The sequence below is a fragment of the Camelus ferus genome, chromosome 13 (genome assembly GCF_009834535.1).
Source record: "Camelus ferus isolate YT-003-E chromosome 13, BCGSAC_Cfer_1.0, whole genome shotgun sequence".
NCBI lineage: Eukaryota > Metazoa > Chordata > Mammalia > Artiodactyla > Camelidae > Camelus > Camelus ferus.
Window position 1 is genome coordinate 4,945,155 of NC_045708.1, and position 27,079 is coordinate 4,972,233.

Consider the following 27,079-nt stretch of genomic DNA (forward strand, 5'->3'; position numbering starts at 1 on the left):
TACGAGGAGATTTGGGGGTTCGAGTTACTGAAAAGTCTCGAGGTATCTGGCTTCAGGCGTGTCTGGATCCAGGGGTTCAACCAATGGTGTGGCGGCTTATGGCTTCCTTCCCTCAGCTCTGCCTCCTCCATGTGGCTCCCTTGCTGGGCTCCATGTGCTGGCAAGAGGTGGCTTCCAAGAGCTCTAGGCTTCACCATCCCAGATTCAGGTCCAGCAGGAAACAGCGTCCCTGCCCCCCAGGGTCTCCAGCCAAGTCCAGGGATTAACTCTGATTGCCTCTGGTTGGGGCTCGTAGCCAATCACCATAGCCCAGAGAACGGAGGGCCCTGATTGGCCAGCCTGAGTCACATGCTCCGTCTTTGGACCTAGTCGAGGAGGACTGGTTTGTTCCCTAAAGAACGTTTGGATCCTCTTACCATAAGAGCACCAAATGCACTGGAGTCACATCCAGCTCTGCCTCCCGTTAACCGGGTGGCAGAGAGCAGATCACATGGCACCCCAGTCAGAGGGGGCTCGTGTGGCCGGTGGGGGTGCTGGTCCAGCTTCCTCCAGAGCTGTTGTGAGGAGCAGATGGACAGGAAAGGTTCCAGAGCACATCAGTCACTCTGGAGACGCCTGGATGACTGTTTGGGGCCATTGGCATCTGATGGGGCTGACTCACTGCCTAATGGGGCAGGGCTCTGAACAGGCACAGCCGCCCGGGAGCAAGACGAAGGTGCCCATCCTTGGAGAGGGAGGGGCAGGGACGGGAGGGCAGCGGCTTGGCCTCCAGCCTCCCAGGAGGACATGGCCAGTCTAAGCCACAGGCAGGGCCTCTCTGAGGCTGGTGAGAGGGCGTGGTGTGGCCCGTGGATTTGGCTCCTGGGAGAGGAGAGGAGAGGAGGATGGGGAGTGGGGCTGCAGCCCTCTGACAGCTAATCACCAGGTGCCTTGCCGCCAGCCCTAGCTGCCTCCCCCCATCCTGCGGGGCCAGGGCTGTACACCCCCAGCACAGTTCATTCCATCCCGAGCGCTGTGTCCCAGCAGAAGGTCCAAGGCTTCTCATCCCAGGGCTGTTTTGAGCACTCTTGCCGTGATTTCTAACGTCAAAAATGAGTTCAAGGTGAGAGCAGACGACAAACAGGAGACAAACCAGCGATCTCATCCCTGCTCAGTCTCCGCCAACAGCAGGGCGACAGCCCCCTGTATCCCTGGCAAGTGCCTGGCAAGCAGGTAACACAGGCAATGAACCCCACGTCGACACTCCCAGCCTGGAGCTGGCCCAGTAGGGGCACTGAGATTCATGGTCCCTCCTGGGTCTGGGTACCAGAGAGAGATGGCCCCCGACATCCTGACCTCCTTCCGTAACTCCTTACACATCAGCCATCCGGGAACTAATGTCGCCCATTTAAAGAAACGATTTCTATTTTTCAGCACATGTCTCCCTGGGGATAATGAATCTCATATGTTAACGGCCTGCTGTTCAGAGTTTGTGCTAAAATTACTTCCCTGAGCTCCAGGTGGGGACCCACAGTCTCAATATTCGGGGATCTGGAGAGAAAAAAACCATCCATTCACCTTCTCCTTTTTCTGACTTGAAAGACTTGAATCACGTTTCTTCCCAGCTTTGTCTTTCTGGACAGAAAAATCCTTATCACACTTTCCCCCAGGGCCACCCAGCCCTCCTCCTCGGATCCCAGCCTTGCCCCGGCACTCACTAGGCCAGATCAAGATTTGTGATGAAGAGCCCCCCGCCGCCCCCACCCTGCAGCGCACCTCCACCTCCCGTCAGTGTGCCCCGTCTCCAGGCATGGTGCTTCCTGGCCCCAGCAACAACTTTGGACAGTGGCTTCCGGGAAACCCAGGGGGCTCCCTGAGTTAACCAGGGGCAACTCAAGCCCGCCAGCCTCCACGAGCAATTTGTTTTACTTTTCCCGAGCGCCTTGCTCTGTGCCTCACCCACCCTGGGCTCCATCTGTCACTTTGCACCCACTAAATACGACCTCACGAGATCCTCTCAAGACTGATCACAAATGACTTGGCGCTTCGTCGCCCACGGAAGTTTAGTGTCCTCTGCAAACGTGGAGATTTTATTGTGCATTTCTTCCCCCAGATCATTTATAACAGTTTTAAGTCAGGCAAGGCCTGGCCCTGAGCCTGCATGAATCTCATGGCTTCCACGTATCCGTCCAGAAACGTGTCTGTACACCTGCCCCACAGGTGCGCTGGGGCCACAGGGTCTTGCTGCAGGATTAAACATTCTCCCCAGCGGCATCCATCCGGGATGGCCCAGCCTGCCAGGGGCCTTTGGGGAGAATGTGCTCGGAGGCTTCTAGAGAGTCTGGATGAAGGGCATCCTTGGCGTCTCTTTAAGCACAGGCATCTTTCTCTGCTCGGAAAGAGTAGTAAATTCTCCACCACTTCAGCGGTCCCCAGGTGACCAGGACTGTGCCGGGCATGATTCCCTGCAATTAGTATGTTTTCCTTTCATCACCCGTAGGCCAAAGAGGGCCGAGCAGGCCAGCCCCGAAGCCGGCGGGGTTCCCGGAGGTTCCCAGAAGCCCACACCAGGTGGAAATTGTTTAACTCTATTCCCAGGACGGGGAAATTCTGGTAATTATGTAACAGCAGCAGCAGCAGCACTCAGCAGGTACCCGGGCTTTTTCATCTTCAGACCACTTTACCCACATTAACTAATTAAGTCTCCCAGCCGCCCTCCAGCCACCGCTGGCTTAATGAGGGCCCCCGGCTGAAGGGGCCGCGGGAGCTCCCCCAGGGCTGCCGGCATCTGCTCACCTTGGAGCAGGAGGGGAGTACCCACGTGGGCCCCCCAAGCCTTTCCCTGGCATCACCCCAGTTTCCCTGCCCTGCTGAGCACTGGCAAGGGAGCAGGGAGGTTGTCTGGTCCCCTGCCCCCAGGACTGCAGCGGGCATCGGGTGCCCAGCCTGTGATGCAGGGCCTGGCGGCCGGGAAGCTTGCAGCTGACAGCTGGCTTTGCCTGATCCTGGGGGCCGCAGGGCCCCTCGTTCAACTTCCTACTCTCCCTCCTTTCTCTCTCTTCTTGCTTCTTTAACTGTCCCCAACTTTGGGGACCTGGGTCCATCCCCTGCCCGCATTGCCAGGTGCTCAGCTCTCAGCTGCCCCACCCCCCACCCCCAGACCCACCTGACCACTGAGGGAGTCCTGACCACCGCAGACCCTAGATGTGGGGACAGGGACATCACAGGCCAGCCCCATCCCTCTTCCCATCAGCTCCTGCACCCCACATGACCCGGCCAGTCTCCCTAGACCCGTTTTCCTTCTGGCACAGATGCTCTGGGTCCCTACTGCCCAGAGCACCGAGACTGGGCACACAACCCCCCATCCGCCGTTGGACCCCAGGGCCCCAGTGGAGGGGAGGCGTGGTGACACAGGCTTAGTGCGCAGGGCTGGGTTGAACCGTGGCGCCCTGAGCAGTGAGTCTGCATCCCTCGGACGCGTAACAGTAGCACCTGTGTCCGTGGGTTGTTGAAGGGAGTAAATAAGGAAACCTTCATGGGGCGTGAAGCTGGGGCCCACACACAGCTGATGCTCAGAGAGCGACCTCTGCAAATAGAGGGCCCACTGGGAGGTGCGTGCTGGGGGTACAGGCACTGTCCTGCCCCTGCCCCTGCCCCAGGAGCCCCAGCACACACCCAGATACGGTGGCAAAACGCAGCAGTTGGTCATGGGAGCACCTGAGTTCCCCCTTCCTGTCTGTGGTGGGGAAGAGCAAACCAGGAGGTGGGCGGCAGCCTGCAGGATGCCTTTATCCAAGGCAACAGACAGGTGCCAGGCCGCCCAGGGCGGCTGGAGCTCGCGCGAGAGGATTTTTCTCGGCCTTGCAGTGTGGTGACACCCTCGGCCCTGAGCTGCCTGGCTTCCTCATTTATTCATTCCCTAATAATCCCGCCCTTCTTCCTGCCGGCCTTGCACTCCTGTTTTATAGGTGCCTACCCTCGTTTATTAAGCACCCAGGTACAGGGACGGCTCTGCCTCCGAAGCTCAGGCTTGTGGGGCTTTCAGGATCAGCATCAATGGTGCTAATATAACAAATGCAATCACAGAATGGGCCTGTGGCTCGAACAATGCCGATTTCCACTCGGTCTCCCTCCCCCGGGCCGGTGGTGCGCAGGACCGCCCCCGGGCCCTGCAGTGGCAAGCGGGGAGGTGTGTGGCACTGTTACATGCTATTATGACTTTCTGGGTAATGTACACATTTTCACTATCACACAGCCTCTCTCCTTCATTTTTCATGAGAACTGGCATGAGATTAATGACTGAGCCACGGAAGAAACGGAGCGCCATGCCACCCTGATTTATTGAACACTTAGCGTTGATGAAGCTGCAAACAAGAGTCAAACAGATGTTGCAGCTGCATTTTTCTTTATCAAAACCAACAGCTTTTTGCATTTTTAGCCACTTCTGGGGGCACTGTCCTGCTTAATCTACAGAAAAGGGGGCCGCCCCCTCCTTCCACATGGAGGGGTGAAGCCGGGGCCGGGGCGGTGGGGCCCCCCGGCATGCAGCTGCCTGGCACCCGGTGCTGGCAGTGGCCAAGAGGACATGGGGTCCCAGGGCTCTTGCTCCGGGCCACTTGGGCCTCTGGTGACACTGCCACACCTTCTGCAGACAAACCTTGGAGTGGGATTGACTCGCGGGAGGTGCGTGCTCGGCTCCCCCCTCTGCAGGCTGGGCTGCCTCCCTGCCTCCATCCTCAAACCAGAAATGAATTTGTGAAGACCCATTCAATTTGGCAATGTCGGTGGCCTTGCTCGTGGGCGTGGGCCGTGGGTCAGGCCCATCCCGAGCCCCTTACCTGCCTCGTCTCCCTCCCAACAAGGTTAAGGCCATTTGCCCTCGTCTCCCCATCCTAAAGGCGCTGAGGCCCAGCCAGATCAGGTGTTTGCCCACAGTGAGCTCCCCTGTACCCCAGCCCTCAGCTCTCAGAGCCCAAAGCCACAGGGCCCGCAGGCGTCTCCTCAGGCTGGAAGTCAGAGCCCCCTGGGGGCAATCTTGGCACCACTGCTCCCCAGTCTCTGCAACACCCCCACCCACCCTTGGGCTTCCCACGTCTCTCTGCTGAAGCCCTTGGTCTGTTTCTCTCCCTCCTCCAGCTCTTCGTCCACCTCTCTGCCTGCCCTGGCCCTGCGCTGAGGCCCAGCCCTCCAGGCCCAGGTTCTAACCCCCCAGAGAGCTGAGATCGGTTCTCCCTCGCAGCGGCCGCCTCCTCTGCTGCCTTCCCAGCCACTGACGCTACACAGTCGCCACCGCTGGGCGGAGGAGCAGAACGGGGGTGCTTCTTGTTCAAAGCAGTCCCCACTCCTGAAATCCCTGTCACTGTCATTAAGAAGATTAAACCCTCTGCCCTCCCCCCAGCGCCAGCGCTCATGCCCGCCTGCCTCTCCCCCACCTTCACGAGCTCAGCCCCAGAACCAGGAAGCTGCCTGGGGCCCAGGCCTTCCCACGGGGGCCCCGGCAGCGTGGGGTACCCGGTCAGGAGGGACAGCCCACACCGGAAGGGGAGACAGAGTCCCCCACCCTGGCCTCTCAGCCTCAGCCCCAGTCTTTCCTCAAGGAAGACCCCCCACCAACCCCTGGATGGGTCACAGGGCTAGGAGAGGGAAACTCGGTGGGGGGGCCCTGGGGGCAGGGGATCTGATCAACACAGGGGTTTCTGTACAAATCTGATCACTGTAAACAGCTCTACGTCCAGTGGGCCTCAGGCCAGGCCAGGGATGGTCCCCAGGGGGAAGGGACACAGTTCCTGGGCACCGGGAGCCCTGCTGCCCCAGAGCCCCAGGAGCTTTGTGGGCCCCTGTCCTCCAGCAACTGCGGGAGGTGGTTTCCCTTGGCTCTATCAGTGGTTCCCAAACTGTGTTCCAGGGAATAACTGAGGTCCCAGGAGGTGCTCAGACTCACGGTCAGGTAAGCACTGAGAGGCCCTCCTGCGCGGGGCGCCGCCACGCCTGCCGAGCCCTGCAGCCGGGCGGCCAGTCTCACTCCAGCCCGGCGCTCTCTCTGTGAGCATTCTCAGCCCCTCCTGAGCTGCTGGACATAAAGTTCCCCCATTTGCTCCCCAGGATCCCGTTTGTCCCTGAGGCTCTGGTGAAAAGCACCGACTAGAAAAGGTGTCTCAGGAGACAGGTTCTAACTCAGGCTCCAGGAGATGCCCTCCCGCCAGCTCCGGCCCGCAGTCCTCTGCCCGGCAGGCCCAGCGGCCTGAAACTAGGTGGGCAAATGTAACCTCACATTGCCAGGTGAGACCTGAGGACGAGCTGGGTTAGGGAACAGCTGAGCCTCCCACAAAGGGACCGAGGGCTCCTGGGCCCTCTTTCTGAGGGGGCGGACACCCCCTCCTCCCCCAGCCACTGGTCTTCTCCTCTCAAGTCCCTCTGTCCCTCAGGAAGGACACCTGGGGATGGGGAGGGGGGTTCTCCAGAGAGGAGACAGCTGCCCCAACCACCTCCCCAGCCAGGCCAGTGCCCCAGGGAGGCTCATTGGCCTGTGCCCTGGGGGCAGCTCAGCTGTCACCACCCTCAGCACTCAGCAGGTGGGCAGAGCCAGCCCCGAACAAGACAGAACCTGGTCACTGGAGCTCTCAGTCCTGGGTGGGCAAACAGGCCAAATCTAGCAACTGCTCAGAAGTGAGAACTGGGGGTGAGTGCTTGCTGTAGATAAAATAAAGGATGGAAAGGCAGTAGGGCCTGGGCAGGGGGGCAGGGAGGCACCATGTCTGAGGGGTCTCTCAACACCCAGTCTGTGAGGGGGTGGCATTGAGACTCACACCAACCGGTGGCACAGAGCACAACGGCTCAGGAGAGAACGCACACGGCAGATTTGGGAAATGGGGGTGGCTGGAGCTGGGTGAGCCAAGGGGAGTGTGAGTGACTGGAGGGAAACAGATGGCAGGTCCTGCAGCCACATCAGGAGTGTGGGTTTAACTCTGCAGGCCAGGGAGCCGTTGCTGGAACCATGGCGTCACTTCTGCTGGTGTTGGGAGATGGACAGGGAGGGAGGGAAGACAAGAAGTAAGGAGACCCAGGTGAGGGTCCACAGGGCAGGGGACGGGGCGCGGGCTGGGTGGTCTGGGGCGGGCAGGGGAGGGGTGGCCGGCTTACTTGGTGGGGAGATCTGATGGAGCTTGGTGATGGATGGATTGGAGGGAGACAGAGAGAGAAGAAAGGCTTTGACCCAGATTGCTGCAGGAGGTGGTGCCCTTTGTCATTGGGGGAAAGCCTGCAGTGGGCCGGGTGGAGGGGTGGTCATCGGGGGGGACATCAATCTTGGCCATGTGAGCGGGGGGGCATTTCATGACCCCAGTGAGAGCTGTCAGAGGGCAGTGGGACCCTTGAGCTGGGAGCAGAGCGGAGAGGTGGGGCTGGAGAGAGAAATCGAGGAATCCTTGGACCATGGTGGGCTGACGGCCTAGAGGCTGAATGAAGCCCCAAGCGGGTGGGGGACCAAGACCCAGCCACGAAGTTTATAGAGGAAGGGGTACCTTCGGCAGTAAGAAGAAAATCAGGACAGACAGGGCTGTCAGCGGAGAAAGCGTGTGTTTTCAGTGGGTATACTGCCCACTAGAAGCTAACTCTGGCCACTCTCTCCGGAAAAACACCAGGGTTTTGTCTGGTGTGGGGTTTGGTGGCAGCTGGTGGTTAGAAGAGGACCCTGTGCACATAGGACTTTGCACCTCCCAAAGGCCCCGTCGTGGCCCCTGCGGCAGCCTGGTGAGGAGGGCGGGGGCTCTGTGTCCATCTGTAGATGAAGAGCTTAAAGCAGCAAAAGGAAAGGAGGGGGTCTCCTAGTTCATGGCTCTTTCTAGAAAGTTCTGGAACTTCTCTGAGGCATGTATCTATCCTCAGCTTCCCCTCCACAGCCACCCCATGATGTTCCCCCAGGCCTCCCGGACACTAGGCAGGCCTCCTGGACACTCGGAGGTGGGGAGTGGTCATGTCAAAAGTCATGCTTTCTTCGAGGGGGTGGCCTCTAGCGTCCTCATGGAAATTCTGGATGAGACCCCCACAGCCCGCAAGGTCTGACCTGGGTGGGAAACCGCAGGGAAACATCAGAGGATGTCAGCCCAGGGTCACTGAAGGCAGGCTGGCTCCAGACAACGTCCAGAACAGCGTGTCCTCAGTGGAGTCCCCTGGAGCCGGCGGCCCCACCCGGCCAGCAGCCCAGCGCTCCCTGAGGATCTGAGCGCTCCGTGAAACTGGTACATTGGGACTCTCCGGCTAATATATTTTTCTGCCAGAAACACCCAATAAAATGTACAACAAATGAATAAAACTGCAACGTTGCCAAGAAGTGATGGGTTCCCCCAATTGCCAAAAATACCTCAATCACTCTGTGTCTTAAAACCAGCCCCAAGCCAGGAAATTGTTCCTTGAAATTCACCTCAGGGGTTTCAGCTGCAGGAACTCCAAGCCTTGGGATATAATCTGCGTTACAGGTATAAACCATGATGCAGCCTGCTTCTGCACTCCCTAACCCCAAGCCCAGCCTCCTGGAGGCCACCAGGGACTGGGGCTTTCTCCTAATCGTAACAAGACCACCAAAAACACGAGGCCCGGAACAGAGGCTCCCGGGAAGGGGATGTACATGTCGGGCACGTACCCTGAGTTGAAGGGGGCAGCGGTAGATCTCAAATCCCTAAGTCAGTGGCTGCAGATGTGCGCTGGATCTGTGAAGTCCTGAAATGCGGCGTTGATGTGCCTTGGGGCATCTGGGGGGCTTGGAGTGGAGAAGTCACAGCCTTCATCAAATTCTCAGAGGCCTTAGACCCGGAAAAGGTTAAGAAGCTGTCTTGCCTCTTAGCCTCGTAGGAACACCCCATGATCCAAGAAGCTGCCCTGCCCTTCAAAGGCACGGAAAGTGGAGACCAGCTGTCAGGTCAGCACAAGTCTAGGAAGAGTAAGGACAGGAGATCTGAAGCCCACCTAATTCAGTTCTACAGACAAGGAATGAGCAGCAGGCATTGCCGGACACTGTGATAGCTCCGGGGCTCTGTCCCCCATGGATGAGCAGATAAAGGAGGCGTACTATTAAGACACAAACCCAATCTCCACCCTGCTGTGGTGGAGGTATAGAGGGTGAGGTATCCAGAAAGGCTTCCTGGAGGAGGAGGCGAGCCTTGTGCCTGTCTTCTTGCCTGTCCTGAAAGAGTAGGTGGAGGCTGGTTATGCAGAAATGGAGCTGAAGGAAGGGATGGGGCTTCCTGAGACCAGACAGTCCGGATGCTGTGGTGCAGGAACTCAGGTTCTGGAGGTATTGGTACGTGGTGAGGGCTGCCCTCTGCTCCCCAGGTCCCCACCTGCCCTCCCACTGCCCTGGCCTCCCACAGCTTTCCCAGGCACCCAGGCTGCGCTCTGTGGGGCAGTAGGGCCGGACGCGGAAGACCTTTCATCTCCCAGACAGCTGACATCCTGGCTCCCTGCCACAGGGCCAGGCTCCAGCTCCTGGGGCTGGGATCAGAGGAAGCCCTGGGTGGCCTGCTGGTCCCTGCATGCCTTTGATTCTTACTCTGTCTTGCTCAGTGGCTGGCACTGCCACAGGCTCAGGCAGGAGCTCCCTCTCAGGGAGGCCAGTGTGCCTGTCGCTGAGAAGGAACACAAGGCTGGGAATCGGGTGTACGTACCCACCTCTCCTGGGCTACCCCACCCAGGCAATGACCATAGTACATCTACCCAACCCACCTGCCTCTTGGGCATCTCGCAAGGAGGAAGTGAAATATGAGATGGGAAAGCACTTAGACCGAACAAAAAGAGGCCACCAGATGTCTTGGCAGGACCTAAAAGCAGAGTCAGAACCCTGGCTTCTGGCCCCAGCTCTGGGCCTCGCCAGGCACCCGGCTTTGGGCGCGTCACAACTTCACTGTGCCTCATTGTCAGAGGAGGGTATCCTGCCCGGCCCGGCCCGCTTCCCCGGCTCGCGTGGGTACCACGTGAGATAATGGCTAGAAAGTGCTTGGGGAAGAATAAGGTGCCGCCGATGTCAGGGATTACCATTATTATTAAGGAGCGTGATTACCGCAATCCGGAAAAGCTGCCATTAACGAGAAGGCTCCCGTTCGTGTTGATTTAATTTCCTGGTTAACTAAGCGTTGGCGAGAAAAAAAACTCTCTGTTTCCACCCTGATTGAAAATCTTTTAAAATGATGCCAGTGTACTTTCTTGCACTGTTCGTGGTTTAGCCTGGAGTCTTTCTTTATGAATGCATTGATTGAGTCGCACATTCATTTATTACTCTCGCTCTGACCACATGCAGAGAGGTGATCGCAGACCCAGTGCCACCTCCTCCGTGCCCAGGGTCCTCCTGGCCACCCAGGACTTGGGGTCGGTACCAAGTGGGAAAAGCCAAGGGGACGGATCTGGGAAATCGCCCAGGACGGGACCTTCTGAGTGGTTTTCCCGTTGTCTCCTGCAGCACCTTGATATGTCACCATATGTTTCCTTATGGTTCACGAAATAACTTCTGACTGGGGGAGAAGGTTTTTCTGGGATTACTCAGGTGCATTATAAAGTGACATGGTTGCTTTTTTTAAAAAACAAATTTGTCAGGCCCGACATGACCCAATAAACAATCTCTCACCCTCCGGGGGGGGGTCACGGAAAGCCACGGGAGGGCCTGGGCTCTTTGCAGGGAGCTGCTGCCCCGGGCGTGTCGCTCTCAGAGCTGGTGGTGAGCGGAGAGTGACAGAGGGCATTTTGAATGGACTCTGATGGGAGGAGGCTGACTCAGTTCAATTAAACCGTTTGGGGACAAAGCTGTGCCTTCAACGTCTTCAAGCAGAGAGTTCTTTCCATCCTTGAGTTCCAAAGAGATTTCTAGGGAGGCGTTTCCAGAGGTTCTGAGTGGCAGCTGCCTCCTGGGTGATGCTTAGAGCGTACTGAAGGGGCTGCCTGTGTGGGAGGAAGACCACCAGCCGAAGGGCAGGGGTGTCCAGCCCTTAGCAGCGGGTGCCTCAAACTCTGGGAAGTCCATGTCCCCTTGGGAAGAGGGTGGCAGTGGCGCCTGTGTGGGGACGTCCAACCAGCTGCAATGGGGAAATGCGTGTAAAGCAGGGAGCAGGGGCCGGTGCTCCTGGGCAGCTGTGGATGCAGGGCCGCGATGTGGGGACAGAGATATGTTTGACCTGTTGCGTGGTCCTTGGTGACACAAGAATCAGTCCACGTGTACAGCAGTGGGTCTCAGCTGGGGGCAATGTGGTCCCCCGGGGGAGAATGAGCAAAGTCAGGAGACATGTCTGGTTGTCCCAGTGGGGAGGGGCGGGGACTAATGGCACCTAGCAGGTGGAGGCCGGGGACGCGGCTGAGCATCCCGCCGTGCACAGGCGGCCCCACCACTGACAAGCACCTGGTTCCCGGGGTCGGTGGTGCCAAGGCTGAGAAAGTCCGGCGTGGGGACAGCAGCCCGTGTGTACTGCTGGGGCGACCTTGGGTGGGCCCCGTGCCGGCCTCACGCTGCCAGTGTCTGTGCTCTCCCCCCAGAACCCCGACATCGTCCTGGTGCACTACCTGAACGTCCCCGCCATCGAGGACTGCGGCAAGCCCTGCGGCCCCATCCTCTGCTCCATCAACACTGACAAGAAGGAGTGGGCCAAATGGACGAAGGAGGAGCTCATCGGGCAGCTGAAGCCCATGTGTGAGTAGGCTCGGCCGGCCGGCCCAGGTCCTCGCAGCCTGGGGACCCGGGTAGGGAGCCCCTTCCCGCTCGGATGACAGTGAACTTAGCTCTCACAAGGACCCCGCCCACCCGGTCCTCACGCGCTCCCTACACACCTGCCGGGACCTGGATGTCAGCCCACATTACAGATGAGAAAAGTGGGTTCAGAGGCACAAAACACGTCAATAAGGAGCAGACCCAAGAGTGCTTGCGGGTGTAGACAGGAGCCCGGTGTCAGTCCAGGGAGGGAGGTGGTGGGAGAGGACAGGCTAGCCGGAGCTGGCCTCCTCCTGCCCTCAGCCCATCTGCTCCTGGACACGGGGCCTGCCTCCGCTCCCAGCCGGGGCGGCCCACAGATGATGGCAATTGAGCTGGATTTCATTTTGTCAGCAAAGCAACTCTTTCCAAAGCATCTGTCAGGTGCAGACCACTGAATACAAAACACCGAGTGAGTCCAGAACGAGGCAGGCATGGCTGGTGCCTGGTTTCCATGGGCAGCCGCCGGAGGGGACTCTCCGTGGCCTCTCCTGCTGCCTGGGCGGCTGGGCTCAGGGAGGACAGGCCTGAGAAGAGCCACCCAGAGCACAGGGCCCAGAGCGCTGATCTCTGAGGCTCAGAGCAAAAATCTGATGTCATACAGGACCTCAGAGAGCCGGTCAGCGGGTCCCTCAGACTCTGTGCCACCCTAGGAAGCAGGGCTTTGGGGAAGATGAGCTGGGCGCCACAGACAGGGAGTAGCTGAATGTCCTTTCCTGGGGGTGGCAGGGGACAGCAGCAGTGCGGTCACTGAGTGTCCAAGCTGAGGCTTGGGGGACACCTGCAGTGACCAGCTAATCCTCAGTGCTCAGATTAGAGGGTTCCTGCCCCCAGCCACAAGGTTGGAGAGGGGTCAGGAGGGCCAGGCTTCCGTGCAGGGAGGTAGAGCCCCCACTAGGCCAATGGTCCAGCCTGCCCAGGGGCGGGACCCCAAGGCTGAGGTCGTCCCTGCCCCGTGCACATGGGCGTGTGCCCGCGGGGAGGCTCTGGCCAGCTTGGCCTTGCTGCTGCTGCCAGTCCAGGCTCAGGCTGCGCCCAGTGGAATCCTCCTTAGCCACGTCCCTGACCACGTCCTCCTGTTGAAGCCACCTGGGGCCCTCAGGATGGAGCACGTGCCTGGGTGTGCCTGCAGGGCCTCCATGCTTGGGCCCCAGGCCGCTGCCCCTGCCCCCGGGGCTCCACGCTGTGTAGTCCCCCAGCCGGAGCCACTGTCTCTCTTTCCTCTGCCTGCCTCTCTCCCCAACCCTCATCTGCTCACCCACCTCACCCTTCCCCCTCAGCCGAAATAGTGCCTCTTCCGCTGGCCCTCCCAGACCTCCCAGCCGGGACGTCACACCCCCAGCCCCCCAGGCCTCTCAAGACCCCCAGGGAGACATCAGACTGAAGTCAGCCTCCCATACTTAACCAGAAGGGACCACACAAACCTCTTCAAAACTCCAAAGAGCACCGGAGACTGGGAGATGTCACAGCTAATTCCCGTCAATCTTTCCCGTTTGCCGGGCCGTGGGCCCCGCCCAGTGCTGGGCTCCAGGAGGGCTCTCTGTAAATACCTGAGGCACGGCTGAGTGGAGAGTGACCGGGCCCCGCTTTGACCCACTGCCCACAGGGGCCTGAGCCCCTGACAAAGGCCCCCAGTGTCCAGGCCCTGGGAGCTGGAGCTGCCCGGTGCCCCCCACACCAAGGCCAGGCCTGGGGACCGGGGAGCGGGGCAAAGGTGCCAGGGGCCCTGCTCTCAGTCCCGCCTGCCCACCCCTTCCATCCAGTGGTGTCTAAACGTGCAGGGTTTGTACGTCACCTTGGGTTCCCTCCCCCAGGACTGCCCGCACTTCCTCTCTGGCAGAGCCTTGGCTGGGCTGGAGCAATAGCCCTGATGTAACCATGGGCGCTGACGCCACCCGGCCAGGCCAGCCAAGCCAGGTCTGGGGAGCCAGGAGGTGGACACACGTCCTGACTCTGTGACTGCTCCACTGTGTGACCTCAGGCCAATCACCCACCCTCTCTGCTCCCTAGTTCCCTCTCTGTAAAGCAAGAAAAAGAATCTCGCAGCTCTTTGCTCCGAGATCAGAAACATCCAGCCAGCTCCGCGGGGCCCGGCTTGGCTCCCGGGCCTCTGTCGACCCAGGTCCAAGGTGCCGAGGCCACTGTTTCATCCCATTTCCTGGAAGGTTCCAGAGACCTAGTTAGCCAGAGATTAGCCAAGGGGATGCTCCCGAGGGAAGAGATACCCTTCAGGGCGGCCACCATGGCCAGAGGCCTCAGGCCTGGGCCCTCTCAATGCCTCTCACACACACAGACAGCCCTTTTCCCGCAAGCCACCCCATGGCCATCTTCCCCATACCTTCCCCGTTCTTTGATTTGAGCCCGTTACCTTTCCTCTCCTCGTTGCCTTCACCTCCTCACCACACCCCCCATCCTCAGAAGGGGCCCCCATCCTGGAAAAGTCACCCTTCCCTACAGGGGCCTGTCAGAGTCAGCCAGGAGTGTCACCTCCCAACGGCCACCAAGGGGATGAAGCTTCACGAACTCCAGTGGGTGGAAAGCAGACCTGGGTCAGCCTCAGATGCTTAACCAGAGGGAACTGTGAATGCCTGTTCCAAAGTCTGCAGCGCATCGAGAACATTATGTAAAACTACACCAAACTCCCCATAAATCTAATCACATTTGGCTCTCTGGTGTCTGGGGGCGGGAGCAGAGCCGTGCAGTTGCTCAGAGTGTGCATGTGTGTGCAGGGTTCTGGTTACAGACGCACAGGCTGGAAACACAGCCCGGGAAATATGGCTCCAATAAAAGCTTTCGATGCCGATCAGGCTTGGAACACACACCGGGCACCAGCTCACCGTGTTCGGGGAAAGCAGGGATGCGCTGGGAGCCAGGAAGGCATCAGATGTGGTTCCAGCATCAGGCATGCCACCCAGTGCTGGAGCCAAACACATTAGCTTCATCACATTTTCACATAAATCACATTCCTTCAAAGACTTCACAGTTTGATTTCCTGATATTTCCAAATTCCTCTGCCCTGCAGCAGAGTTGTCAGTGGTTTAATCAAAATGTTGTGCTTATCGGTGGTGAAGTGAAACTCTGCTCCTCAGCCTTCGCCTCACCTGTTGAAGATGGGGGGAGGGCGGGGTAGGGCGGAGGGCGGGCGGGGAGCTCAGTTGTTCGGAGCCTTAGGAATCTCACAGACCCCGGCTTCTGTGCCAGACCGACTGCAAGAACACCAGCTTGATTCTTGCAGCTGTGCCCTTTAGTCCCATGGGGTCTTCCCGCAACCTGCAAACTGAGGGACGCCTCCTCCAGATTAAAACAAAACAAAACCAAACAAAACAAAACAAAATAAAACAAAACAAAAAACCAAGGGGAAAAAATTAAGATGTTTGTTAGGAATTCCCAGTATGTTTCCCACGATGCTTCGTGACTTTTGCAATCCCTTCTGTGGTATTTAGAATATGGGTCCTACTGCTATAACACAAAAGAAACAGTGACTTAACGTTTCTTTCTCTTTCACATAGCAATACAGGGTTGAAAGGGCAGCCTCAGGGTGTCAGGGATTGGATCAGCCACCCAGGTGCTTCCCAGCTGGCTGCTCTGCCATTCCTAGGGCATTGTCCTCTTTTATGTGGGCCAAGATGGCTGCTCCAGCTCCTGCCATCGTAACTGCATTCCAACCAGTGGGAAAGGGAGAAGAGGAAATGGAGGGCAAGCTTCTTCCCTTTAAGGACAGGGCCGAGAAGTTGCACACAATACTTCCACTCATATGTCATTGGCCAGAATTTGGTCATAAGGGCACCCCCTCATTGCAAGGGAGTCTGGGAAGTGTAGTCTTTTGCTAAGGACTACCATCCTAACTTTTACTCTGGGGAATAGGGTTCTTCAAGTGAGTCCTACTCAAGGCTGAGTAGAGCTGAGCTCTCAGCCTGGGGGCCTCCAGGAAGGCCTCAGCTGAGAATTGTTCAGCTCAGCTCAGCTCAAGGCCTGAAGGTGATTGCCTCAGGTCCCGGCTGTCAGAGGGTTGGAGTTTATAGAGCTCAAGAGAACATGATCTAAAGATCAGCGTGTCTCATCCTGGAAACTCTGGGGTCTGTTCCAATGCAGCTGGTCTGAGAGAGCACAGCTTTGGACCCGGCAAACCACCACGGTGTCTGCAGGGGCTGGCGGGGGATCTGCTCCTCCCGGGTCAGCCTTGAGTGGGACGAATGATGGGTCAGATGAGCCCTGAGCCTTGGTCATGCCAACCTGGCGGGCAAGCCTGCTCGGTGATCCTTGGCCGCCCAGAACCACAGTGGCCCAGACTCTCCACCCTCGGAGAGCCAGATGGAGCCAGTTCCCTGGGATTGGATCACCAACTCAGAGCACTGTGGCTTTCTGCCCTGTGGCAGCCCGGGAGGGGACGGGTGTGCCAGCCGCTTCCCAGCTAGCAGTTGGTGAGGTTGACCATCCAGAGTGAGGGATGAGGGAGTGAGCTTTAAGCTATGTTCATAGCCTTTCCCCCAGGGGTCCCCAGCTGGGTACAAGCAGCAGTGAGGGCGAGGAGGCATGTGCAGAAGGACTTCCAGGAGCTGCCAGGAATGTTGGTGAGGGAGGCACAGACATGGGGGGAGCCCGGCTCCTCCTCTGACCAGCTGGTGGTTCCGGAGCCAGGAAGTCAGTCCTCTTTCCCAGGTTGGAGCGCTCAGCCCCTGCCAAGCGCTGGGCTAAGGGTGGTCAGCCAAGGCCAGCTGGATGGCCCTTTGGGGACTCTGGACCAGCATCACTGGACCAGGACAAGCTCCTAGAGCCCTGGGGAGGCTGCACGGTAGGAGAAAGCACAGGCCCTGCCCTCAGGAAGACAGACCAAAGAGGCCGTAGCCGCTGAGGAGGCCAAGGCAGCTGGCCTGAGAGTGCCCTGGACTGGACCAACGTGTGGGGCTCGGAAACAGGCAGGAGGCAGAGAGGTGCTCCCAGGCAGGCTGGGTGGGGCCGCGCAGAGGAGGAAGCAGGCAGAGGCCAGCACAGGTGTGGCCCTGAGGTGGTGTCACGTCTGAGGCTTAAAAGCCACGTTGAATACGAAGTGATGGAGTCGGTGAGGAGCGTGAGGTGGCAAAGGTCATGTGAGTCCGAGGGCGCCGAGCCCTGCAAAGAGTGAGGACAGAGGCCACTGCTGAGTGCGAAGTAATAAAGGTCACGTTGATGCGGAAGAGGCAGAAGTCATGCTGAGTGGAGGCTGTGTCAAGGAAGCCGTGTTGAGTGTGAGGGAGGAAGTTACGCCAAGTATGAAGTAATCAAGTCCACGTTGATGGTGGGATGGAGGCCCTGTTGAGCGTGGAGGCGGGTGGAGGCTGTGCTGATAGGGTAGAGGCCGTCCATATTCTGTATGAGAATGGAGGCCATGTTGAGTGTAGGTGGGGCAGGCAGAGGCCATGCTAGGCTTGAGATGATGAAGACCATGTTGATAGTGGGGTGGAGCCCACGTTGGGGCTTCACGGGTGGGTTCAAGGGTGCTCTCCTAGCTCCCAGCAATCCTCAGTTACCCCAGTCACCTGTGGCCCCTGGACACCTGCAGCCCGCTGGTGTTTCCAGGAGCCAGGACCTCGGCCCCTCACCACGTGCTCTCTGGACAAGCGCGCTCCTAACCTCTGAGCAATGACCAGGACGGGCCAGCAAGGCACCCGGCACCCGGCAAAGACAGGGTGGCTGGAGACAGGAGCCCCATCTAGGCTGAGACGAGGCTGATGCGGCAGAGACTGGAAGGAAGGAGGCTGGGTCACAGGTGCCTCTACCAGGAGCTGCTCACCCCACACGTTAGGCCAACAGAGCCTTCAGTCTCCGGAGGCCCCCCCCCCACCTGCCTGGCACAACCTCCCTGTTGCAGCACTCAAGCCTTGGGGTGTGTAGTCGGTGCGTCTGTTGTTTTCGCGTGATTTTCCAGACAAAGACCAAAGAGCCAGTAAGAGGGGCTGTGTTTATTTGTTTTGCTTTTTTGCTTAGATTGTAATCCTGGTGATTATAGAACATCAAGAAGTAAAATCAACAAAGGCCTTCCTTTCCGGGCCCTGCACGAACTCGTTCCTGGTCCATTAGCGCCACCCTGTGGCCCACAGCAGCAGAGCGGCTCCGACACGCGAGCCCTGCGGGGAGCCCCACTCCCCAGCCTGGGGCGACCCCACAGGGAGCACGTCCAGCCCCTGCCTGGGGACCTGGTGCCTGAGACCTGCTCTGTGATTCTGGAGCGGTGGGGATTGGCGTGGGGCTGGAAGAGACCGAAGGGGGCCCTCAGGAGCCTCCTCTCGCCCTGGGTCTACCTGGTCTGACAGCATCTGGCCAGCGCAGGTAGAGGGGCTGGCAGCTTCGCCCTGCTGTTACAAAGGGCCGGAGGATTTCTTTTTGGCCAGAAATGTTTGATTGGCAGCATTTTCCATTGTCCTCATCTCTGAAGTTAGACTCTCAGGACAGGAGTGAGGGACCAGGAGTCAGGAATGAGCTTGCACACATCCCGGCCACCCACCACTAGGGCTCGGGGGAGGCAGAGAAGCTGCAGTTCCTCCCCCACCCCACCCCCAGGCCCCCCGCCAGTCCTCCAAGGCCCACAGAGCCTGGGCACAGACGTCTGCTCGGTGCCGGAAGCTGTGGTCCACGTCGGAACCTCCGGGGCAGGTTGATACCAGGCAGGCGCCTGTCTCCGGCCCCACCCTGCCCCTCAAGACATCGTGATTCCACAGGTCTGAAGTGGGCCCTGGGAAACTGAATTTTTTATCAAGCAAGATTCTTGTACTTTTTGAGAGATCCCAGCTTAATGCAGTTTCCAGCGAGAGGCCGGCCAAGGATCCCTGTCGTGGAGATCAGGATTGGCCCTTTTGGGGGGCCACAGGCCTCTTTGGGCATCAGCTGATTCTCAGATCTGAGAAGGGAGACAGGTCACAGAGGCAGTGCTGATCTCAAGCATGCACAGAAAATCGGGACATCATTTCTGGGTGTTTCAGGACCCCATGAATTCTTCCCATAGACTCTGGGCTGAGACACACTACCCTAGAAGTTTCCTTGGGTTGAAAGTTCGATGTTAGTGCCAGACACAGAACGGGGTCTTCCAGACACTTATTGACTTGAAGTCATGAGAAACCCTGGACTGCAAAAAAATGGAAGCACATCTGTGTCCCCAGGACCACAGCTCTGTCCCTAAGTGCAGAGGGACTCATCAGTGGACGGGGCCTGCCAAGCCCAGAGGTCCTGTCCCTGCTCCCTGCCTGTGTCGGCTGGATTTGGAGTCACTGGGGGAGGTGGTTCAGTGTAGACAGGCCTGGAGAGGAATTCCCTGCCCATCTTGCTTGTCCCTTTGGTGAGGAACTGCTGAGACGAGGAGCGGCCAGGCTGGGTCTCCTCATGTCCCCACTCCTGCCAGAACGCCCCGCCGGCTCCTCCCAGCCCTGCGGGATCTCCCAGCAGAGGCAAGAGAGAGGCAAGTCTGATGTGAAATCCAGGCTTACTTCCTTCCCTGCTCTGCTGGGAGGATCCAGGTTGGTTTTGCAAGTGTGCCTTTCTCCCTCAGGCTAAACCTTATTTAGCGGGTTTGGCTCCCAAATAGGAGAACTAACAGAGAAATACTTTTTTTGATTTCCTGTCTCTCGGCTGGCTACTTGCCACTCAGGGCTGCAGTCACAGAATCCCCTGCTCCGTCCGGGAGCTTTGACAGAGCGCCCGTCTGCTGGTGTTGCCGGCACGGCAGCCCCGCCAACCACAGCCTGTGCCCGACTGCCTCCCAGGGCTAACACAGCCCTGCTCACGCTGGGGAGTGGTTTTCTTGAACTTAGAATGTGTTGTTGACATTTTAATCTCCAAATTTGCAGCTTTTCCTTGAAAATCAAAGGTTCTGGCCCACATAGTTGGGAGCCAAGAGGCAGCTACCCCTTTCAAGGGCACCTGCCTCCCTGCAGTCACCACCTGGAGGGGCTGCCATCCCTGCCCCTGGGCGGAGCCTGAGAGCAAAGGCTGCCATCAAGCCCCAAAGGGAAGAGGATTCCAGAGCCGACATGGTTCCTTGGATGTGGGATAACAGCTGAAGCTTCTCTCCCTGCCAAATTGGGCTTCCGACATTACTAGACAATCAGAGAACTTCAAGCACGTTCACGCTCTTACTACGGCGCGGAGAATTCCCGGCCTCGGTAACAATGCCACTTAGCAAATCAGGAGGAGATTCTGAGAGCCTCGGAATGGCTCCACAATGCCACGTCCTTGGCCCAGTTAGCAGAGCCGGAGAGGAAACACTCATCCAAGGCCAATTCTTATGTCACAGGGCCCCTAGGAGATGCCTGTGAGGCCAAGCGCGGAGGAGCGGGGAGCACCGTCCCCACATGGCCTGGATTTCCTGCCCCGGCAGCTGTGCTGGCCTGAGCGGCCCAAATCAGCTCCTGACTGGGAAGCCCCGCTCCCTGCTGCTCACCTCTGAGGTGCTAGGTCCCTCCCTCCTGGAAGAAGTCCTCAGGTCCTTTGCCTTTTCCTGGGCTGGTTCATGGATGGAATGAAGCCTGTGCCTCCTGGTAGCAGATGGAAAGGAGGGTCTTGGGCCCCACATCGCCAGACATCCTGAAGCAGGAATTACAGGCCCACTCGGGACAGCCTGTGTGTCCCCACACACGCGCGCCACCCTGTCACCACCCAGCCTCTGTGCGCCTCGAAATGAGATTTCTGAGTACGTTGTCCTCAGGACCAGCAGGAGAATGCGAGCCGAGGGTGAGACGGGGAGATTGAATAGTCTGTGGGTGTCTGGATATGAGAAGTTAAACCTAATGAAAATTCCATCCAGCTGAGCCAAGAAACCAGAAGCAGGGCCTTTATTCCTGTCAACAAGAATACAGCGAAAATTAAACCAATGCAGCTGCCATTTCCCATTGACCTTGTTGCCATGGAGACAGCCTTCGAGGGTCCACTAGTGGGAAGACGCCAAGTGGGCTCATCCAGGCCCTGCGAGGCACGCGGCGACCCCTCTCCCGCCCGCCTCTGTCATGTGGCTCTTGAGTAGGGTGACCGCACTGCAGGGCTACCTAGGAAGGCTCTGGGCGACACCCTTGTCCAGACAAACCATCACAGCGCCGTCTTGGTCTCCAAGGTGACCTGTCGGGGCAGCAGTTAAACAGTCACCTCTGTCTGGGTCTTCACAGAGAGCTGAGTCCCCGAGTGGGAGCCCTGGATGAGCCGAGGCTGACGGGTCAAGAGAAATCGCCCCCTGCCCCCTGCCACAGACCTCTGCTGGGAGGTGGGAGGGATTTTCTTTGTTACCAGCAAGCCACTTGTCACCTGCTCACCACGGCGTCAAGAAATCTCTTCCTGTGCAAAGGACGTCAAGCGTCCATCCCAGCAGCGCCGCCCGTGCTGTGACCCTAGCTCCAGCCAGAGGTGCCCTGTCATCTTTCCAGAAGTCACTGCCCCACAGAGCAAAGAAGGGTCAGCTGCTTGCCCTCACCAGCAACCAGGGCACTGCAGGGTGAGGGGCCTTCCAGATCATACCCTTCTGACTTTAATTCCTTGCCAAAGGGTTCCAGGAATGATGTTTCAGAGCAGAAAGGGTCGTCTCCCCTGGGGCCCTGGACCCCGTCTGGCCTCAGATCTCCTGTGACGCCACCGAGTCAGAGTTCTGGGTGTAGGACCCACATGTGTCTTTCTAGTACCTTAAGGAAGAGTGACGTGTAGTCAGATGAATCAGTGGGAGGCACCCATTTTACAGGTGAGGAAACGGAGGCCAAGAGGAATCAAAGATCTTCCCAAGATCACACGTGTGCAAGGAAAAGAGCTGTGGCCACCGGAGCCGCGACCCCCGGCCAGGGTGGTCCTACCAGTCTGTCTCCCACAGACTCTGGACGTTTCTGAATCCCAGCCCCTCCTTCCTGTGGAGCCGGCTCTGGCATTGAGCTCAGAGGTTCTCCCTACCCTTTGGGAAAGTTCCACCGTGGCCTCAAGCAGCCACATTGGGAACAAACATTTGTGGCTTCTGCAGACAACCAAGAAGGTTGCCTCTGGGCCCCTCCCACCCCTGCACCTCCGCCTGTGAATAAGTGGGTCCTGTCCCCACCCCCCCGCACCCCCAATGCCTAGCAACCTAGGCGAGGGGCCAGACGCTACTCCCACAAATCCCACGTTCTCCGGGAAGAGTCTTTCTTCGGGTTCCCTGTCTTTTATGGAAATTTCCCCTAACCTCACCCCAGTTGGCCATGATGAAGGAGGCCAGCACCCCTCCAGGAACCCCAGCAGCCCAGGTGAGATGCTGAGACTCCTTGCAGGGACCTTCCTCCCTCTCTCACTCCTGGTCTTCCAAGAGCAGGTCCACAACAGACCCGGCCCCCCACTTCCTGTCCTGCCCCTGGGAGGCCCAAGACGGCTGTCCTGGCTGCCCACCTGGCCCGGCCCCGGCTGAGGAAGGTCATGAGGGAGGGTCCAGGGACTTTAGAACTTCTGCCCCCTCCCCTCCCCGAGCCCACCTGGCCCTTCTGAGGCAGCTGGCAACCCCCATCCTCAGAGAGGGCAGGAGACAGTGGAGGCACTGCAGGCCAGGGGAACAGCACCTGGGCCAGCCCTAGGGGGGAGGGGGTCTGGGCTTCCTGCCCAGCCACCAGCCCCCCAGGAAATTGGAATCACCCGCTTGAGAAAGCAAAGTGAACGGAAGGAGTCTAGCTCCTGGTGGGGTAGCTCTCCCTCCTCCGCCCTAATGAACAGTCGAGCCATTGATCAGCCTGGGAGGGACAGAGGCTGGGGAGACCGAGAGGCAGGTGGCTCAGTGGGAAACGGCCACCCCTCCCCACCTCCACTTACCTGCCGTGTGACCATGGGCGAGTCACAGGACTTTCCTGAGTCTTGGTCCTCAGGTGAATAAAATGGGACAAAAATTCTGTCTCAAAGGATCACTGAGAGATGAGAGATGGAATCTCTAGGCCCTTGGGTCTCAAATCTGAGCTAGCATCAAATCCCTTGGAGGGCAGGGCACAGATCTGAGCCCACCCCCAAAGCTTCTGATTCACCCCAGGCCAGGCGGGGCCTGGGGATGCGCATTTCTAGCATATTTGCGGGTGATTATACTGCAGCTGGAACCACACTTTGAGAGCCACTGCCCAGGGCCCCTCCACAGTGGGCGCCCAACCAGGGCTGGAGAGGGTTGTGATTTATTTCTTTTTATAAGGGAGTCAACATGTAGAGAACCTAGCACAGTGCCTGGCTCACAGTGTAAGGGCAGTAAATGTTATTTTTGCTATTATTACTGAGATGTGAGCTCTGCTCACAGCTCACTGGGGAAAATCATGAATGGATGAAACAGAAAGAGAGCGATGCTAGAGAGGGTGTGATGCCTGAGAAACTGCCCGTTCATTTGCTCCCTCCAGCAGTCCTGACTGAGCATCTGCTGGGAGCCAGGCAGCGCTGGAAGCATGGGGGCAGAGCGCAGGGACCCCCTCCCCAACATCCTGTCCTTGTGATTCAGACTGTGGCTCCAGTGGGGACAATAACTGGGGTAATCAGGAAGTCTTCCCAGGGGAAGAGAGGCTCCATGCTGTGTGCTGGATGAAGGGTGAGATTTAAAGCAGCAGGAGAGGGAGGCATTCTGGAAAGATCTCAAGGCCCCTCAAACACACACACATGTGCAGTGCCAAGGGCAGAGGGGGTCTCTCCCAGGGGCTCGTAGGGCTCCAGCCAGGCAGCCTGGGGAGGGGGAGGCCTGACCCTGTTGGCGGCCATATTAATTAGTCAGCTGGGGCTGCCACAGCAGAGTACACAGACTGGGCGGCTTAAACCATAGGGGTTGATTTCTCACAGTTCTGGAGGCTGAAGTCCAAGATCAAGCTGTGGGCAGGGCTGGTTTCCGGGGAGGCCTCTCCTCCTGGCTTGCAGATGACTACCTTCTCCCTGTGTCTGCACACGGCCCTTCTCTGTGTGCCCACTCCTGGTGTCTCCTTCTCATCTTAAAAGGACACCAGTCCTGTTGGTTTAGGACCCACCCTTATGACCTCACTTAACCTTAATTACCTCCTGAAAGGCCCCACCTCCAAACAGACTCACATTGGAGGCTAGGGCTTCAACCTCAGAGTTTAGGGGGGCGGGGCCACAGTTCTGTCCATAACAGGGTGATAGGGCAGCCTGACCTGGGGTCAAGCTAAGCCTGCCGGGCCCAAGCTCTCCGCCTCCCCTGCAAGGCTGGGTTGGAGCAGCCGTAACTGAAGAGGCGCTCGGCTGGCAGCCGGCCCCCGGGGGTGCTCCCCCCACACCTTCCCCGGCCCCCTCCCCCGGATCTCAATTACTCCCTTCCCGGCAGTTGGCTGCCTCTTGGGTGAATTGTTCATCAGAAGATGCTCTCCAAAGCATGGCCCCATGCTGTTGTCACTGATTTCGTTTTGATTATTCAGATTAGTGGCAGCGCGGCCGCCCGACTGCAGGAGGTCATTAGGGTGAGCGTCGCGTACAGGCCAGGTCAGCACCAGAGCGGGCGGCTGGGGTCCTGCAGCACCACCCGGGCCTCGGCTCCGCAGACCAGTCCTCCCACAGGGCCAGTGTCCAGCCCAGGAGCGGGGATCCCCGGGTAGCAGCAGGACTGTGGTCAGAGCCACAGGAGGACCCCTCGGCACCCCACTTTCCGGTGGTCAGCGTGGTCCCCTGGCCACTCCTGTCCTGTGCAGGCCTGACAGGAGCCAGCTTGGCCCACCCTTGCCCACCTGCTCCCACTCTGCTACCCTGTCCCAGCCTTCCTGGGCACACAGGCCCCTCTCCATCACCTAAGGAGCCTGGAACCACTGTCCAGGCGCTGTGCATGGGGAGCTGTAGAGGGTCCCCTGCCTGTGACTCTGTACAAAACACTCAGGACGCCGCCTGACCCCGGGCGAGGCCGCCGACGGAGGCCTGGGAACGAGAGGGCCGGTGCCGTCCACCGGGACGAGAGCAGAGGGGACGACTGCGTGGCCCAGCGCCACCGGGAGGTTATTTGGGGGGGAATTCGCTTTTGTCTTCCTGTGCCCCACCCCAGGTCATGACCCTGCGTTTCATCAAGTGTACTTTTCATGCCATTTCCTTTTTGCTGCTTTTACAAAGAGGGCGGGGCAGGGGAGCGAGGAGGCCAGTGCGTGTTTATGAGCCTTCCTTCACGAAGCGCTCTTTTCCCCATAGAAATCTCCTTTCCCGCTGATTCATTACGTGTCGAGAAGCAGAGCGTGACGTGTTAAAAGCCGTCTTGATAGTATTTGATATTCAGTACTAACAGCTCACCACCTCAGAGGAGGGGGCTTCTCTCCCACCCCCTCCAGAGGGAGAGGGAGACAATCTGCATACGGGATGTGCTAAGACAGTAGGTAATTTGCATTAAGCACCCAGAAATTCTCTGCTTGCAATCTGTCACCCTTCGCTGGGTTTTTATTTTATAACCTTCACGGCGTAAGCTGAGGAGCAAGAGGCAGAAAGAACGCAGGGGCCGCACCCCCGATGGGGGCTGGAGGAGACTGGCTGGGGGGCAGCGGCGAGCACAGGGGGTCCCTGGTCAGAAACGCCGGGATGCTCTGGCAGAGGTGACTGCCTGTCCAGGCATCAGCAACCCTGCCCGGTCTCAGGAGCCCAGACCTCTGCGCGGGGTGTGGCCAAGTGGCCAGAGGTGGGGCTGCCTGAGCCCAGCTCACCTGTCCAGAGACCCGCGTCCAGACTCAGTGAGGTCTTCCCTGAGAACGTCTGGTCTGGTTTTGCAGTGAGCACTGACGTTGAGCCCTGGAGGTGCTGCTGCTCCCGGACGTGCAGTACCCGCGACTTTGGGCTCAGGACGAGCTGCGTGTGTACCATCCTGACTGCGTATGAGGAACTTCTGCGGGGCTGTTTTTAAAACATGCGCTCCTCCCTATCAAGGACATCAGAACCTCTGAGGGATGGCCGGCTGGGACAGGCCATCTGTGTGTACAGCAGTTTCAGAGAAGGGGTCCTGGAGCCCTGCTCTCGGCCCCGCCCCCCAGCCTCTGTTTTCTCATCTCTGAAATGAAGAATTTGGAAAAGGTCCCCAGCCAAGGAGGGCCCGGGTGTGAGGACAGGGCCTGACCCCGACTCCTACCTGGGCCGGGTATCCCCTGCTATCCGTCTTCACTGTCGGATTTCCAGGTAGAAGTACTCCAGGGCTTTGGTGAGGCTTGCAGACCCCTGGCCTGAGCCTTCCCTTCTAGCTGCCGGGCAGGTGGTAGGCTTGAGCCAGCAAGAGCCCAGGCCTCTGGGGGCTGCCGGAGAATTTCCAGGTATCTCAAGGTGGCGCTGTCCGCTGGTGGAAAGGGGGTCTGTAAACCCCACCCACACCCCCACCCCTGCACATGCCCATCACCTCTGCCCCAAACAGGCCCCCGTGACTTCAAATCAGGCAGCTGAGCTAGTTTGGGGCAGAAGTCACTCAGCTGCCATCCCCTCTCAATGACCCGCCAGAATTCAGGACCCACCGGGAGCGGGGCCATGGCCCCAGTGTTGCCCAAGGCACAGGAGGCAGAGCCGGGAAGACCTCCGGAGGAGCCGAAGCCTCATCAGAATGGAGTGGAGGGCGAGGGTGGTGGATGAACACCTGGGGCAGGGGCACCGAGAGGAGAAGCGGCAGCCTCGAGGGATTCCCAGCAGATTGTAACCCTCGCCGGAGTTTTCTTGGGAAAACCACCGAAGTTCTCCACGAAGGTGCTGACAAGGAACAGCGGTGTGAGACAGATGGCGCCACAGAACGCTCCAAGGCTGACCCCATCCGTGGATTTCACAGCAAGAAGCCCCGTTCTCCAAGCCCTGTTCCCATAGCATCAGCCAAGCTGCAGGGCAAGGCCAGCATCGCATGCCATGTGCCGCCACCATCGCCGTCGCTGCTGTCATCACCATCGTCACCATTAGCAGTTATGACCACCACTATGCTCGCTTGGCTCAGCACAAAGTGCCAGACAGGAGACCGGGTCCCTCCTGGCCACTGTGAGGCACTTGCTGTTATCTTCCCATTTTGCAGACGAGAACACTGAGGCTCAGAGAGGCTTAGCGATTTGCCCAAATTCACACAAGTAAAGATGAAAACCTGGACTCCAATCTAGGTCTGAATCCAACCCCCCTCCTACCTGCTGTGTAGACTCTCCTTGTGTGTCCTCGTGTGCCCCTCACAGTAAAGGCAGGCCCTGAGGGTTTGACAGCTCTTCCCCTGGAGTCCACGCCAGATGAGCTCAGCCAAAGGGGAAAGGGAATTCTTGCATTTGCAAAGTGCCCGGCCTCTCCCTATCCCAACCCTGTGCCCTGCTCCTCCTTCCAGACCATCAGCTCCCACTGTCCCCTGTTCACAGGGACCTGGGTTCCTCCTGGAGCCCCGGGCACCAGCTCCGGCCCCGGGGCTGTGGACACACTGCCTCTGGACCCAGCCCCACCAGAGCCACCAGAAAGAGCTGGGCTGTGCCA

At 58.7% G+C, this 27,079-nt stretch overlaps 1 protein-coding gene across 3 annotated transcripts in view; it reads left to right on the forward strand.

Moving 5' to 3' along the window:
• Nucleotides 1-27,079, forward strand: part of CAMTA1 (calmodulin binding transcription activator 1) — an 828,030-nt gene that overhangs the window by 708,582 nt on the left and 92,369 nt on the right. For all 3 annotated transcript variants that reach the window (XM_032495097.1, XM_032495096.1, XM_032495095.1), the window contains one exon: nt 11,491-11,644. In XM_032495097.1, the coding sequence (XP_032350988.1) occupies nt 11,491-11,644 (154 nt within the window). The remainder of the gene's footprint in view (nt 1-11,490; nt 11,645-27,079) is intronic.